Source organism: Nipponia nippon, unplaced genomic scaffold, assembly GCF_047370975.1.
Source record: "Nipponia nippon isolate SJK-2023a ecotype South Korea unplaced genomic scaffold, ASM4737097v1 scaffold_6, whole genome shotgun sequence".
NCBI lineage: Eukaryota > Metazoa > Chordata > Aves > Pelecaniformes > Threskiornithidae > Nipponia > Nipponia nippon.
In genome coordinates this window covers 6920505-6937219 of record NW_028262380.1, presented here as the reverse complement: position 1 = coordinate 6937219, position 16715 = coordinate 6920505, and the positions used below count along the sequence as shown (strand labels likewise).

General features: G+C 48.0%; 2 protein-coding genes across 3 annotated transcripts in view; one reads left to right on the top strand and one right to left on the bottom strand.

Moving 5' to 3' along the window:
• Positions 1 to 56: 56 nt before the first annotated feature.
• MRPL35 (mitochondrial ribosomal protein L35) lies at positions 57 to 2840 on the top strand. The gene is made up of 4 exons (XM_087737164.1): positions 57 to 285; positions 398 to 575; positions 2103 to 2247; positions 2477 to 2840. Exons 1-4 carry the CDS (start codon positions 252 to 254, stop codon positions 2663 to 2665), a joined length of 546 nt encoding a protein of 181 aa, XP_087593290.1. The 5' UTR covers positions 57 to 251; the 3' UTR covers positions 2666 to 2840.
• An 866-nt stretch (positions 2841 to 3706) lies between these two features.
• The window catches only part of REEP1 (receptor accessory protein 1), a 72415-nt gene continuing 59406 nt past the window's right edge, over positions 3707 to 16715 (bottom strand). The window contains exons 9-11 of one of the 2 annotated variants that reach the window (XM_087736254.1): positions 10108 to 10247; positions 7552 to 7619; positions 3707 to 5202 (exon numbers count right to left, since the gene is read on the bottom strand). In XM_087736254.1, coding sequence (XP_087592380.1) covers positions 5151 to 5202; positions 7552 to 7619; positions 10108 to 10247 — 260 coding nt within the window. In that variant the 3' untranslated portion in view covers positions 3707 to 5150. The other variant, XM_087736255.1, reaches the window with a different exon arrangement.

Sequence of the window (16715 nt, the reverse complement as noted above, 5' to 3'; positions counted from 1 at the left end):
CTGGCGCGGCGGCGCATGCGCGGGAGCCGGGGGGGGGGTCCCGGGGCGGCCCCGGCGGGACCCAGGGCGGTGGGCGGCGGTTACCGGTCCTGCGGCAGGGGATGAGCGGGCCCGCACCGCGCTGCCCCTCGTAGCCGGGACGGGGCGGCCGGCAGCTGCCTGGGGCGGTGTCTCGCTAGGCGGGGCGCTGCGCCGCCACGCCCCCGGCGCAGCGTGACCTTCGCCGGCTGCCGTAGCCGGGACGCGGGGAGATGGCGGCGGCGGTGGCGCGCGGGGCCGTGGCGGGTGGGTGGCGGGCGGCCATGTCGGGGCGGGTCGGGGGGCGAGGGGGCCGCCTGTGAAATGGCGGCGCGGGGCGGTGTTTCGCGGCGTCTCCTGAGGGTCTGGCTCTCCGCAGGGATCCTGGGGCGCTGGGCCTCGTGGGCCGCCCGCGGCCCCGGCGTGGGACGCGCCCTCTCCGACCTCGCCGGCCGCTGCGTCGGGCAGGGGCGGGCGCCAGCAGCGGCCCCGCTGTGGAAACCGCGGCTGCCCCCGGCGGGGCTGCCCGGGGGAGGCCCCCCCTCGGCCCTCGGCAGGTACGGTCTGCGCGGGCCTGGGCGGAGAGAGCTCAGCAGGAGCTCGTGTGAACCGCCTTGTCCGAGACGCTTCTCGGCTGCTTTCTGCTGTAGCGGGCGCGTCTCTGGTTTAGCCCCGAGTCTCTCGCTTCCGTCAGGCGTCGTGCTTGAAGCAGGACGTGAAACGGAGCGTGCTTGGCAGGCGTATGCTTTGCAGTCCTGTTCGGTATCTTTATCGATGATCTGGACGATGGGATGGAGGGCACCCTCAGTCAGTTCGCAGGCGACACCAAGCTGGGCGGGAGCGTTGATCTGCTGGAGGGCAGGAAGGCCCTGCAGAGGGACCTGGACAGGCTGGAGCGATGGGCCCAGGCCAGCTGTGTGAGGGTCAACAAGGCTCAGGGCCGGGTCCTGCCCTTGGGTCCCAACAACCCCAGGCAACGCTGCAGGCGTGGGGAGGAGCGGCTGGGAGCTGCCTGGTGGAAAAGGACCTGGGGGTGTTGGCTGACAGCTGCCTGAACATGAGCCACCAGTGTGCTCAGGTGGCCAAGAGGGCCAATGGCATCCTGGCTTGTATCGGGAATAGTGTGGCCAGCAGGACCAGGGAGGTGATGGTGCCCCTGTACTGGGAACTGGTGAGGCCGCACCTCGAGTCCTGTGTTCAGTGTTGGGCCCCTCACTACAAGAAGGACATCGAGGTGCTGGAGCGTGGCCAGAGGAGGGCAATGAAGCTGGTGAAGGGTCTGGAGCACAAGTCCTGTGAGGAGCAGCTGAGGGAGCTGGGGTTGTTTAGTCTGGAGAAGAGGAGGCTGAGGGGAGACCTTATCGCTCTCTACAACTGCCTGACAGGAGGTTGTGGTGAGGTGGGGGTCGGTCTCTTCTCCCCAGTAACAAGTGATAGGACAAGAGGAAACAGCCTCAAGTTGCACCAGGGGAGGCTTAGGTTAGATATTAGGAAAAATTTCTTCCCCAAAAGGGCAGTCAGGCCCTGGCCCAGGCTGCCCAGGGAAGTGGTTGAGTCCCCATCCCTGGAGGTATTTAAAAGCCGGGTAGATGTGGTGCTTAGGGACATGGTTTAGTGGTGGCCTTGGCAGTGCTGGGTTAACGGTTGGACTTGATGATCTTAAGGGTCTTTTCCAGCCTCAACTATGATTCTATGACACAGGCTTTAGCCGTGTTGTTATAATCAGCACTGTTTCTCTTGCTGGTCATTAATGTTCTAAAAGTAATTTCTGAATGCCAGTCAGAGCTGAACGTTTGCTCTTGAGTGTTTAACCCCTCTTATTAGATGAAAAAGCTGTCGCGTATGGAATAATAACTGTGAGATTAATTTCAGCTGGAGCTCAGCGCTGCAGTTGGTGTTCACACGCGCACACTCATTAAGCGGTGTGCTGTCATGTCAGACGAGTTCTTGTGAATCTCCTTCAGACAAGTCACAGCCGCTTCTGATGTCTCTTTATGTGAAAAAGCCAGTGATTACTTTTAGAAAAAAATGTTTCATTCCTGTTCTATTTTTTCCCTATTTCGGGGGTGTCTTTTTGTTTTTAGCCTCACATCTCTACTTCCCAGTATACTTCAACAGCCAGCGAGGACTCTCACTTACTGTAGCTTGCGGAATGGAAAGAGGAAAACTGTGAAAGCTGTTGTCGATAGGTTTCTCCGGCTGCACAATGGCCTTTGGGTTAGGAGAAAGGTAAGACTTTTTTTTTTTTTTTGGTAATAAAAACACGTTTACAGTCAGTGGGCTAATTGTTTTCCTTCCGTTAGAGGGCGGCAGCTAGTATGGAAGTTTAAAAAAAGCTCCCGAGACTCCCGTCCTTCCTGAAAGTGGTGGATTTGTTCTGTTTTGCTTATCCGTATCGCTGTGTATGTGTATTTGCAGCCACCCACTTAAAAGTCTTTTGTGCATTTTCTTCTGACAGGCCGGTTATAAGAAGAAACTGTGGAAGAAGTCGGCTGCCCAGAAGAAGCGTTTGAGAGAGCTGGTGTTGTGCACTAGAACACAATGTAAACTCCTTGATAAAATGACCACTTCTTTCTGGAAAAGAAGAAATTGGTACGTTGACGATCCCTACCAGAAGTACCACGATCGCACGAATCTTCGTGTGTAGAAATCCTGGTTTCACCTTTGCATCTCTCTAGGAAGGCGGTGGTGGGACATATGATATGGGCTTAATTTTAGAACATAAATCTGTAATACCTGTTACTTTTCTAAATAAACATATGCATATCATCTGATCAGAATTATGGGTATCAATGCCCAAAATAAAGGAATATTCAAGTGTCTCTTGAGCTGTAATTTGTATTTATTTTACTTCGCAGAGGTCAAGCTGGTCACCTACACGTTCTGATGTCTGTTGGGTTCCTGTGATTGTGTGTAACATGGATGAATACAGTCTAAACATCACTAAAAGTGAATAATTCAACGTGATTGATCTTGACATTTTTAAAAGAAACATGTTTAAATAACCCCAGGATGTATTTTGCTGTGTCCATGCTGACTGGTAGCTCCCTGAACGGAGTCTCCTTGGGGAAGGGGGGAAAGCAGAGCGGGGTCCCTTTCAGTGTTGTTGCCTGTCACGATACTGGATAAGCTGCTGCCATGTCTCCATGCTAGAGAGCATAGAAAAACCAGTGTTTCATGGCTACGGGCAGTTTTTATAACCAATTTAAAAATGTATTAGCCACCACATTTCGTTACAGGACTCACATTTTGTATCCTGTGTTGGTTTTGGAGTAGTAGAATGTATTCTTTGGGTCCTACACTACATCCTCAAGCAGTCAATTCCGAGTATTTTCTTGTTTTTATTCTTCCTTTAAGCCTAATTCTACCTTTTATTCTTTCTTTAAGCCTAATGCACGTCTCTGATCACATGCGTATATGGAACAAAGCCGACGATTTATTACAGGGTCCCTTTGGGGTGTACAATGCGACTCGTCTCTGGTTTTACTAAGGGCTACATCGGAGGTTTTCTCTACAAAGCTGGTACTCCAGCAAGCGTACGAAAGGCAGTTGCTCCTAGTAGTAGCTTCACTAATAATTACCCTGTTATTAAGCAAACAGTGCCTGGTTATCAGCTCCAGAGCCACCTGTATAGCAAGGGATGCTTTGCTGTCCAAGGCCGTAGCGTTTCAATGAATTCACGAGTTACTCAGAGTGTTCAGTAGCTGTATTTTTTTTTTTTTTCCAGTTCATAATACAGAAAGTTCTGAAGGACATGCAGCACTTAGTGAATACATCTATATACAGTCAGCCAGAATTGAGATAAAAATAATACAGCGATCAAAGTAATCATTCTGGCCTGCCAGATACATGGAACAGACTAAAGATGTTTTCTTCTTTTTTTTCTTTTTTTTTTTTAAAGAAAAGATTAAGACTTTATTCAAGATGTGTATCAAGCAGTGTAACAAAACCAGCAAAACATCGACCTTTGGAATACTGTTGTAATGGCCGTCCTTGCGAGGCGTTAAGTGTACCATTTCATCACAGACCTTTTCTACCGATCACAGGAAAGAAATGACACGAAGGGCACGATTATGATCCTTAAACAGTTTGTCTAAACGCAAATCCCAACGTAGTGTTCTCTGCTATTTCAGAGATGGTGCTAGATGCAAAACGGGTACCCGAAACAAACGGCGAAAGAGCAGACTGGGATTAACGAGCGCTGGGTCACGAGTACGAGGGTTTCGTCGCTGCGTGAGAACGCTTCAGAGAGCCGTCAGAGGCAGCAGGTTGTTTACACGAGGCTAGGGAGCAGCGTATCTCTCCCGGCAGCTTTCTCCCTCTCATGAGGAATAAATAACCCGATTCGCCTTTCCTTGCGTGCTGGGTGTGCACTTAGGCAATTTAGATCGGCGGGGGATTAACTCCAAGGTGACAGCGATGCACGTGAAGTCTGTCTCGGCTATACTTGACGTCATCCCGATTCAGCAATTGGCGACCGCTGTCACTGCGCTGGCACTGGCCCCTGCGACAAGAAAGGAGGCACGGAGGACCGCGCTGACCTGCTCGAGCTTATTCTCTTCATAACTGAGGTGAATGTAGGGCACCTGGGTGAGGTAATTCACAGGCCCGTTTTCCAGGGACCACCTGCAGCTGCAGTTTCCTTCCCCTCAGCCTCAATTTTACTGGCTTACAACAACGCGTGTTTCGCTGGAGCCTTGTGCTGGTTAAAGGCTGCGTTCTCCAGGGCTGGCCCCTTCCCTCCAGCGTTACGCTCCCCAGGCCGTCTCTGCGAAGGCAGGAGACTGTAGAGGCCAGCTGCCTGAAAGGCCCCTAAAACCGGGTTTTTCTTACTTAAGCCAGACTTGTTGCTATTTTAAACCATCACCTGAAAGATTGTTTGCTTTTAGGAGGAGTAATCTGCCAGGGGTTAGCCGGCTTGCCCCCTCAGAGCCCGAGCTGGGAGGAAGCTGAGACTTGCTGGCCATCGGCCCACACTAAGAAGCCACCATCCATCCATCCTCCCTTGGCTCAAACTCCCGTTTGCCAGGAGGGCTCAGCATCAGCGCAGGACGGCGACCGGCTGAACCGGGCTGGTTCCTCGGCAGGAGGCTCAAGAGAAAAACTGCAAGGAAAGACTTCACGGCTGGCGTTTATTCTGCGTGAAGGCAAGTAGCCAAAGGGAAAGGACAGCCTGTAAACAACCTGTGTGCGGAGGATGAGGGATCAAAAGCAAATGACAGTTCTCTTCTGTATACAGAACGCTACAGCACAAAGTGTACGTGGTTAGGCATTCACATTTCTTGTCTATCTATACACAAATATACAGCTCAGTTGATAAATTAATACATTTTTGCCAGAGATACGAAAAGGTTTATTTTTCTCATTTATACAGTGAATGTTTTGAGAGATATAAGGCAACTCCCTTGTCAACAATTTCACCTCAGCACTTAAGAAATGCTAAACAGTCAAGTTTACAGTAAAACAGCAGATTAGACGCACATTTAATAATTTTAGTGAGAATCCATGTTAATACAGCGTGTCTGAGAACAGAAGTCGTCAGATGTTATGTAGCTCTATGTTCTTGGGTTTTTTTGGCATAATTGAGTGCAAACTTGTCAGCTTCTTTTTTATCTTATGGCAGCCCATTGCATAGCAGGGAAACATAGCTTGCTTGCAACAGGATTTTATTTTCTGCTAACACTGCAGGCAGTTTCTCTATTTCTTTTTAATGTTTGCCAAAAGAAATCAAATAAACTCTAAAGCTGCTTAAAAATAAAACGCACAAGCTTAGCTCCTCAAAGCCTTTGCTGAGTATCTTCCAAGGACTGACTCTTCTGTAACTGCTATTTAGACAGGTTTGTTGATTGTTTTTTCAGTTTACTTTCTGAAGGCTTTTTACTTCTTACCCATTGCAAAATATGATTGAATTAGCACATGTAAAGGAAATAAAATTGTCAGGTAATGAGGCCAAATATTGTGGCAGACACAGGAAATACCTGCTTGCTTTTTCCACTCCCCAGCCAGGTCAGATCAACATTTGTGCGCGCGCATCATTTACTTCTCTCTTCCCCACGTATGTAGGAAGCTCTGGGGGAAACCTCAGGGATCCGTCAGACAGGGACAGCTGGGAGATCAATGCATACCCGGCAGAGAAAAGGTTTCAAAGGCCACTTCAGATTTATCTCTGAGCCTGATTGATAGACTCCAGCCGGCTATTGGCATCCTGGCCTGCTGCACCTGAACTAAATTAACAGTACTGTTCATCATCAAGCCCGTGTACTGATCCATTAGTGATGGGACGTTCTACGTAATGCTAAATGTTGTTCTAGTCTATGATGTGACAGGTCCAAGCGCAAACACAAAGGGCCACGTAATTAACTCATGTGTGAATCTCACATGCTCAACACTTACAAGAGACACCAACTTGAAGCACAAATACACAAACCCTACCACGTCTTCCTCTTCTTTTATATTTCTCATTTATATATGGATACAAATACACCCCTCCGTCTGGTTCTTGTGGTTCTAACCAAACTCCACGCTACAGGCGAAACTCCAGGCTTCAAAAAGCAGCTCAGACCCAGCGCCCCGCTCTGCTCGTGCCAGTAAAAGAGCAGCACCTCACCAGGAAAGCAGAGCGCTGGGACCGACGCTGCTGCAGGCAGGGCAGAAAGGTGAATTTTCACCTTGGAAGTGCATCACTAAAGTGATTCTAACTTCCGTCGCTGCAGCTAGTACAAGCCTGGTTTGCTCACGCTTTAAAACTGGCAGTAGAACATTGGCTGCGAGCGGCACGATCTAGTTCTTCTAGCCGCCATCATTTTCCACACAATACTCTCCTGGCTCAGGCTGATCAAAATTAAGATTCCCCCTTCATTACATTGTTGAAACCATTTGTTTTCTCTTGCACGTCTCTTCCTCGTCCTCTGTAAGTGGTTCTGTCTCTATGGGTTTTAGCACAATGGTTTTCTCAGAATACAGGTGATTTACTTGCAGAAAGAGAAACAGAGTTGCAGCTCAGCTATCGCTAATGAATCTTGGACATGTTGTGCCGTCCAAGTACTTTGACATTTGTTACATCATTCACAGCCTTGAGGAGGAAGGGAGGAAAGAGAAATCCATGGCTTCTGCAAGTCCACTTCATTAATGATAAAGCCATAAATAAATACACTGTCAATGTATCATCATGAGTAACTGATTATTTTTGTTTCCACTGTGCATTCACAGAGCTAGAGCGATGCAGACACAAATGAGAATTGTAAATGTCCAGCCTTATAGGATTAGCGTGAGCGGGCATACACGCTGCAAACGAAACAAGGACTCTTAACCTGCAGGTGTCTGCCAGACTGTCCTACCCACGTCACGGACAAACGCGAGAAGCGTGTAACAACAGAAGGATACAGAGAGAGGAGAGAGAAAGGCCATGTCTACAATGCTGTACATCAAAGCACATCCATCCCACTGCTGTTTCCTACGTTATTAACGAGTAGCTCTTTAAGGCAGAAGAGAGACATTCTGTGGATCTTGGTGCTATTGGCTCATTGCACTCACATTGTTTCAGTGGCAGAGGACGAGGTACTTTTCTTCCTGAAGCGAGGTCTAAGGGTCCTAGGCGGTGCCTGCAGAAAAGCAAGAGAAAACTTCAGCAGCATAATAGGAAATGTTTTTTCTTTCCTTAAAACTCACCCACCTCTGTGACAATGATTCCGTTCCAGGCATGAAGTAACGGAGAAGCAGATCTTGGCCCTGAAGATCATTAATGAATGACCAGCTGAAGACTCACCCCTGTAAGAAACCCCTTGTAGTCCTCTACCCACGTTACACCAACACCTTCCCCTCTGGCGCTTGGTTAGAGGTGTGGCTGAAGATTGCTAACAACATCACAGTCGAAGGAGCTGGGACAAACTGGTGCCATTTACAGCAGCTCTTGGATCAAGAGAGCAAACTGGTGGCAGAAAGCCAGCTCTGGTGTCTCCCAGCCCACCCCGCGCTGTCCAACCCAGCCACAGCCCCGCTGAGGCTACATCTCATTGGGGCACTGCAAAGCTGAAGGGGTCCCCAAGCTGAAACACACTGGGCCTGTAATTCTCACAAGGCAGAGCTCTTTTAAAAGTTCAGCCCCTCACTTGGGAGACAGGCCAGACATAATCCATTGAAATTATTTTAGAAGCCAACTGTTGCAATTCTGCCTTGCAGCCAGCTGATGCAGAGAGCTTTCAAAAGGAGCCCTGAACGCCCAGGAGGAGCCAGACCAACTCCATGAAATTGGTTTACTGTGATTAACCCTGTTCTCCAGACTGAGACAGAAATTAGTTAAGACTAGCAAACAAGCAAACAAAAAACCCCAAACCTCATCTGCAGTGCATACTTCTCTCAGAAGAGCTTTGGCATAGCATTGTGTCTTGCGAGCTTCACAAAAAGAAATGGTTACCAGATGATGTGGAAGAGCACAAATTCTCAGTGTGGAGGCCTGTCATAGCATCATGTAACACTGCAAGCTCTTCTACTCCATTTACATAAATAGCCAAAGCTGTATTTTCTTTAACAGCATCAACCTATTTGCTTCTAAGACTACAACAGGGTCTTACCATTCATAAGTGAGTACTTTGTCATTCCTATTTTATAGGACTTTCCAACCCAAGATCATGCTGTGTTTCCACATTCCTGTGATGCAGCAAGGTATAAATATTCATACAGATAAGGAACTGCAGTGCAGCAAGGTTTTGTTTAGACTCCATCTAAATCTCCGTCTCTTCCAGCTTGCCCATAAACCAAGGTAGTTCTTTGCAGAGATGGGATTAATCCAACACCCCACCCCCTCTTCCAAGCCTGAAATTTTACCCCAAGTCCCCACTGTGAATCCCCAAAAGCACAACAGAGCTGGATGGGATGGCTGCATCCAGAAAGGCACAGCTGGAGGGGAAAAGCTGAGGAAGAAAGCTGCTGTGTACAACAGGCAGGGATCCCACAGCACCCCAGACTCCATACCTGCTGGCTCAGTCGCTATCTGTAGACCAGGAGCCTGGGGACACAGCCTGACAACTACAGCAGTATCTCCTGCAGCTTGGGAGAAGGCTGCTCTTTGGGAAGCCAGATGGCTCTTAAAACAAAGCAGCCGTTAACTGCACAGTAAAGACTCTTTAAATCAGGAAGGAATAGCTCTACCTCCTCTGGGACGCCACTTGACAGCTTTGAGAGCAGCTAAGGAGGCTTCACCTTTCCATGGTAAGAACAGAGCAGCCGAGCTTTTGCTGAGATCCTCCCGGAGGTCGGATGACCCACCACAAGGTCACACCACTGCTTACCAAACCACACTGCTCCAGCTCCCTCACACTGGGCCAAGCAGAGGGTGGAACAAACCCAGCTCCCCCACGGTGGAGATCTCCCGGCTCGGATCCGAGAGCTGCTGGCTGTGGCTCCATCCCCCCTGCCCAGATCTGGAAGGAGTCTTTGCCTACAGCATCTCCCATGGAGGTTTTATTTCGTCCATCACAAAATGTTGCTAAAATTGCTTTTGGCAAACCACAGTGTGAGATCTGCGTCTCCTTTAGTTCTTTGGTTTCCATGAAGCAACTTAAAGCATACTTGTTAATACAGTGCCCGATTCAAAAACCTATTGACGTCCTGAAGGAAGAACTGCCACTGGTTTCGGTGGGCTTTGGCTAGGTGCAAACTCACGCGAGAGGGACCGGGCTCTGAACTGAGGGCTCTGGCTGTGGGTGCTGGCTGTTCTCACCCTAACTATCCTGCTTTGTGGCTGAGAATATATTTTCCTCTACAGACAGGAAAATCAACTAGCAGTTGATATCCAAATCCTCTCACCCAAATACCTCCACATTAGCACATGGTTTAGAGCTAGAGACAAGTTTAGCAATTCAGATCCAACTCTGAAGCCCCGTATACTATTGTCTCCACAGGCACTAATTCGGACTTCTTTCAGGAAATTCACACATGCAGAAAAGTGAGCGAACCCATAGCGAGACCCACCCTTGAAAGACCAGGAATGTATTGTTTGGACTCAGTGTTTTTACACCAAAGAGAGATGTTCATTCAGTTGAAGATTCAAGGAATGTCATAGAAGGAGGAGCCTTGACAATATGGAAGTACCTCAAGGGGTTGATCCTTCTTTTTGGGCCTTTTGTTCATGGACGCACAATCCAATGAATCGTTCTCTTCATCATCTGAGAACACAGAGTCTTTTGTTTCACAGTTTGCCTCAGGTGGCTTTTCATACTTATTGTCCACACCTATTTAACACGGCCATTTACAGTCTAAACGTGAAGACAAAGGATGAGGAAATCAGTGATGGTTTGAGTCACACTCTGCCAAATGCCACATCACTGCAAAGCCATGCATCTTCCAGGGATTAATAGATGGAAGGTTCACACATCACACTCTAGTAATAGCAGCTGTGGGGTTAGAAACCAAAAGGCTCTTGTTTATGAAGCCATTATAAGCTCTATTTGGATTGTTTTACATAGAATTCAGACTAAATTCACAGCCTCTGATGTTCTGGAGGTTGACTCTAGAAAGAGATTTTTTTTGTTTGGTTCAGGGATAAATAAAATAGCTGATTTCTTGTATTGCTGATTCCATCCAGAGTTCCTGCACATGCTGCTTCCAGAAGGAGTGTCCTCTAGAAGACACCAAATGAGTGCTGAAGCCCTCTGGACAGCACGGAGAGAGCTGCCTGGGATGCAGAAATACGAAGCATGGCAGCACTAACTGACTTGAAGCTGAGAGAGCTCAAGCCAAGCACCCAGTCTGAGATGCACTGAAGTTAACCGAAAGCTTCAACAGGCATTGAATGGACCCTCGGCAAGTGGGTGCGTTGTTGCAAGACCAGAGCAGGGAAAAGTCTCTCTTCTGTCACCCTGGAGTAAATCCTATGGAGCATTAACTCCACTGATGGATCTGAAGGCAGGTTATGGCCTCACGACTACAGACCATTAACGCCTGCTTGGTGGTTCTTAACCTCGTAACTTATGGCAAGATCTTTGTGGGACTGGTCTTGTTGCACAACACAACCTATTTGCTGCCTTAAATCCAGACAGTGAAGCGAGATGGTATTTTTAATGGCCAGTCTGAAGCAAGAGGTACAGCAAAGGACATCCAGGGTGACCAAGCTTTCTGCCTCTCCACAGACAGTTTCTTATCAGCAGGGCTGGAGCTTTCTTTGTTTGACTGATAGTTAGGCTTTTTTCATTCTGAAACACGTCAGGAGTGGAAGCGTTCACTGTTTAGATAGCATTAACCACAATTACTGGCCCTATGCTTAGACTGTTGTATAAACATACAAAGAAATAATGCTCTTGTCTCAGCCTGACTGTAAGACCCTGCTGGACCAAAGACTAAAACCCAAAGACTAAAACCAATGAGGATTCTTAAACGTCTAATACTTATTAATCCATTTAGATCCTTAAAGCACAAAACAACTGAATTCTCCAACAGCTCTTTCAGCTGGGGGGAAGCGATTTGGCTACAGCAGCAGCACAAGTCCCGACCAGGTCACTGGGGCTCTCTCCAGAGCCAAATTCAAGTCAGCAGCAAAAGGCGCTCAGCCCCTGCGTTCAGCCCACAGGATGCGGCTGCTGCTCGAGAGAGCGGTGCACACTGTCCTCTGGGCACTGACCCTGTGTTTCTACCCCTTTATCACCGTTTGCATGGGCAGGCTGGAAGACACCATCGCGGGTTTCCAGGAAGAGCTGGAAGTTGACTTTTTCCCGGCTGTACTGAAAATGCTGATGGTCACGTTGCAGAGAGGCACAGGATAATGCTGAATTGTTTTTTTTTAATATGTGAATGCGGTGTTAAGGCTACACTGTGGGGAGAATTAAATGTTCTCTAGAACATGGCAAATCAGTCCAGGAACATTTTATTTGAATTACTATTTTATCCTTCCACTTGAGAAGCAAGATATTTTGGAGGAGCCTAGCTTAGGTCATCTTTGATGTGGGAGTTGGTCCTTGCACCTCTCTCAGCCAATGAAAAATGGAGTCAAGTTTGGTTTTAATGCTGTTTGTTCAGAGCTTGAGCAAAGCCTGAACCGAACATGCCCACATCTGCAGCCTGGAGGCTAAGTACTGTCCCCAAGACCAATCCATATGACTGCTCCCAGCTGCCCTCTTCCCCAGAGGTCCCTCAGACGTGGACTGCAGGCTGGCCCAACAACATACCCCCAGCCACGTGCTGCTGCGAGGAGACAACGGCTTTGCCCAGGAAAAAGAGGACTTCAAAAGAAACAGGACGGAGGGATGTTGGGCAACCAGAATCAGAGCATTCAGTGACCAGACTGTGGAGACAGTGGCTGCTGAAGCTGAGAGCATGCAGGATTAGGCAAATGTGCCCTGCTCCCTTCCTCCTACAGCCAACTGCTCTGCTGCAAAAGGAGACAGAAGGAACCGTCAGCCCTGATAACACTCCTGGGAATCCCATGCTTTTCTAGCGTACGTTGCTTTCTCCGATATTATTCTCTCTCTGGAATTGAGTGCTCGGCAAAAAGGATATCCAGGCAGCTCTGCCACCTGCATCGCCCGTCCCCATGACAGGCACAGCAGAGGCACAGCCCCTGCAGGCTCCTCCATTCTCCCCATCAGCCTGGGCATCATATCCATGTCCTGGAGCTGCTTCAATGAAGATCAAGAGGAGAGCTCAGCCTCCAAGCTGGCACACACTGCTTTGACCCCCGCAGCAGAGAGGTCTGTAAAGTCCACTGGAGATTGGGCTGAGGCCCTCTTCTCCCCTGCTCCATCTCATTGTGAATGAAAACCAGCCAAATGAGAAACAGTTTTGCTTCAGCTTCACTGAACTGGAAAAGGCAAGAACTGGGTCTATCCCAGGCCTTTCCACTACCTTCCTGATCGTTGACGAGAGCAGATCTTGAATACACAGGGCCCTTTTCTTAAGACCTGGAGCGAGAAGGGAGGATTCCCTGCCCATCCTGCCTCGGGAAGGACATCCGTATTGTGGGCAATCCCAACCTCGTACTGAGCTGGGGTGCCAGACTTTGTCCCATGTTTGTGGAAGCATTGCGCTCTTGTGGGACTGGAGGCAATTCAACTCATCTCCAAAGGGTTGCTGCTGTGCGAGTGCCAACTCTGAAGTTGTTTTTTTTTTGTGAATAGAGTGATGACAGGATAAAAACCTGATTTTCCCACATCAAGAGAGTGAGTCCTCTGCAGGAGAAAATGTAAAGCAGGGGATTAACCAGAAAAATAAGCACACACGTGAGGAATTAGTGGGAAAGGAGATGGAGGCTTAAAGTGAATGGATGGGTTCTGGGACACCAAGGTTTGTTTCTGGAGAAGGTGAAGACTGAGGAGCAAAACATGTTGTCCGGGCTGGCGCAGGCTTCTCGAGGACAGTACTTGGCCTCGGGTGACCTCCTCCTGTGTGTTTCTAAGAGCCGTCTTTATGATCTGAGGCTGTGGGGCCTCAGGCCGCTATCAGATGTCCCCAAAGTGGCAGAGCCAGCAGCGTGTGCTGCTCCAGGGGAGCAGCTGACAGCCCCAGGGGCCGCATCACAGCCAGTAGGTGGCTGTGTGAAAGCATGGACCTTACCCCAGACGTTCCCACTGGCTCTCTCGTCTTTGGGAGACTCTCACTCCCCATCTCAGAGCGAGGTGTGTTTCGGGTCCCCTCACCTCTTACATTTGTGGCTCCACACCTTTGCGTGGAGGGGCAGAATCGCTGCAGAAATGGGAAATGGGCTGCTGTGCCAGGGCTAAAGCTGCTGCTGCCTCTTGCCAACATCTTTTCAGTATCCAGACCAGATTACACTCCTCTCTTCACTAAGGCGAGACAGAATCTGACTGTAAACAGCCTAAGGAAAGGGACCCCTTAATTCCAGTTCCTATCATCCTATCTTAATTCCTTCAAAGGGAACCGATACAACCAACGCGTTGTGTGGGAAGCCCTGGGCATATTCCAAGTTAAAGTAGACAGGGTTGGGATCTAAGCTATTAAATGCACCACAGGGAACAACCCAGCAGGGACAAGGGAACGTAGGGCCAGATCGTTGTCATCTTTAATCTCTGTGATTCTACATGGGCCAAAAAAATCTCACTTGCAAAACTCTCTACAGCTACAAACGGGATTCAGTAGCAGGCTGTTTTTTCAGCAATTGCTTTGATTCAGGCTCTGATCTATGCTGCTGTTTAAATCCAGAGTAACTCCTATGGATTTTCATGAGTACAACAGAGGTCAGGGCCTGGCCCACTCTAATTACAGAGGAGCAAAGGACTTTGGTCTAGATCCTCTGAAAAATGTGGACACTTAAATCCAGTTACAGTGGGCATCAGGCACCTCGATACCTTTGAGAGAAGCTGGACCCCCCTTATTTTCCCAGGCAATACTTGTTTCTCCTGTCACTGTAATTCTTCGGGAGCAATGGGGAAAACCACAGTCACAGACTACACAAACCAGGAGCAAGGTATTGTATTATTGTAATGGAAGATAAAGTCACTCCAGAGCTAAGCCTTTCCAGGGGATAATTCATATAACGAGGTTTGCACACCACTTAATAAGAGCAAGAGAGCAGATATTTATTATACGATGGTGATCAGCTTCTTTTCCCTGCAACAAAGATAAATTTGCCATCATTTCCAAAAGACATTGACCCAAGTCATGTACTTCCCCAACAGTTTTCATTGCCAAACCAAGAAGTTAGGAGCAGCCAACTCCACCAGCACACATTGCCCAGGAGCCACAAAACAGAAGCAGACATCTTTTCCAAACCTGAAGTCAAGTGCAACCAAAGCAAACAAGTCGAATCACATCAACAAAGTCATCCGTTAATGAAAACACATCCCACAAATGATTAAGTTGTTAAGTGCGAGTCTATTCCAAACACCTCAAAAGAAAACTCATGCAATCTGTAACACTTACATCAGAGTCCCATAATATTTACATAGAGAAAAGGAAAGAATAAACTGTTAGGGGAAAACATTCGGGTGTAGAGGAGGAAGGAACATTGTTTCAGAGCACAGAAATCTTCATCTTCGCTTTCATAATATCTGTGGTTCAACTGGAGTTTATTAAACAACAATGCATGTTTTCACTTTCTGTTGCTAAAATGCAAATGTACTTAAAGAATCTACTGATTTTCTATGAAAATTTTTCCTTCCCTGAAATAACCAAAATAACTATGGAAGTATCTTTAAATACCCAAAGAAACTCCCAAATTGCCATTCAGAGGTAGTGTTGCAAAGCGATGCAGATCATCCCTGTGAAATATTGATTCAACATTTAGTAAAGGGAAGCTTTAAGGAACAAAATGCCTAGAGCAATGGAAAGGTGTCATTTGTTCTTTAAGCTCAAGGACAGAAAGGTTGAAAAAACATCTCTAAATCCCCAGCACAAGAGCTGGAAGCAAAACTGGCTAAGAACAAAAATGAAACCACTGATACCATTTAATTGAATTGGTTCAGAGATATATGAACAGCCCCCTTGATGCAAAGTCAATTCGTTTTTTAAGAGTACTTTCCACTGTAATAATCTCATATACAATTTGTAGCATACCGCGAAGAAGGGATTGGATACATCTAATATACCAATACGGTGATTTGCTTATAACACAATTAAGTGAATATCCCATTAAGATCCTCGCTGAGCTGTACTGCTGATTGTGTGTGATCTGTCACCTTGTCTTCAGAGTGACAACCATGTGTAGGAAGAGATCCAACATTATTTCATTGGAAAAATTCCCGGAGCTGGCTTTATACTGCAACACCTTGTGGATGGCTGACTGAACGCGTTGGCTCGGCTGACCGACAGTCACTCCCGAGCTGTAGTTTTTAAGGTGTACGTTACTGTATCAGTCGCCACTATGGAGCACAACCCTGCACTGCACACTCAAAAACCAGCCCCATTCATCACTAATCTCCTTGCGCGTTTCTTACATTGCCTAAGGCTCCCGATCAGCATTTTGGTATTAAATGTCCCTTCAAATACATGCAGCCACAACAGTTCTCCTGATACACCGCTGATTCTTCAGTATCTGCTAGATATATTTATTCTCTGCAAGGTTTAAAGTTGTTCCTCTGTCTCAACCATGCCACAGCACCTAAGAGACGTTAGTTGAGAGAACGCCACCAAACATAATATTTGTTACTTCTTAAATGCCAGTTCCAAGCGAGCTTGTTTAACACATTTAAGCATTTACCAGGCACTGCCAAAAGACAAACAGATATCCCTGGAGATTTTCACTCCGTCCTTCCCGAAGGGGAAAAAGAGCTCTTACGCAATTGTACCCTTGTTCTTTAATGCTGCAGCCTGACTTTCCACGGGTTGCGAACATAGAAGCGATAAATCACAAACTTGTGTAAAGACCTGGAAGGAGTTTTGCCAGCAAAGGCCTGCCACTGAACAAGAGCAAGAAGAGCTGACACAGAAGCTGTCAAGAAGACACGCTGCAGTATATACAGTGGAACGTGCTCCTATTCAGTGAAGCTGCCCAGAGCAGAGGAGGATGAATGTCCTGAGTTGTGTCAAGGCTTTGTCATGTGCAGACCGTGAGGCCAGCTGGAGTGAGGCAACTGGGCAGGGAAGAGCTCTTCTGTGAGGCAAACAGCTTCAGCGGCAGGAGCCCCCCACCGCTGACAGTGACGGTTCTGCTCCAGTACAGGGTGAGCTCACGCTGCACTCAGCCTGGTCTTCAGTCTGCATAAATGCACACTCCCACGGCACCTGCAGGCATGCGTGAAGCCACCATGTTT

What these genes read in the sequence shown, in the direction of transcription:
- MRPL35 (XM_087737164.1), top strand. Translation starts at nt 252, where the DNA reads ATGGCGGCGGCGGTGGCGCGCGGGGCCGTGGCGG. An exon ending in GGCGCGCGGGGCCGTGGCGG is followed by an intron (nt 286 to 397) that starts GTGGGTGGCGGG and finishes GGCTCTCCGCAG; the next exon opens with GGATCCTGGGGCGCTGGGCC. An exon ending in CCCCCCTCGGCCCTCGGCAG is followed by an intron (nt 576 to 2,102) that starts GTACGGTCTGCG and finishes TTTTGTTTTTAG; the next exon opens with CCTCACATCTCTACTTCCCA.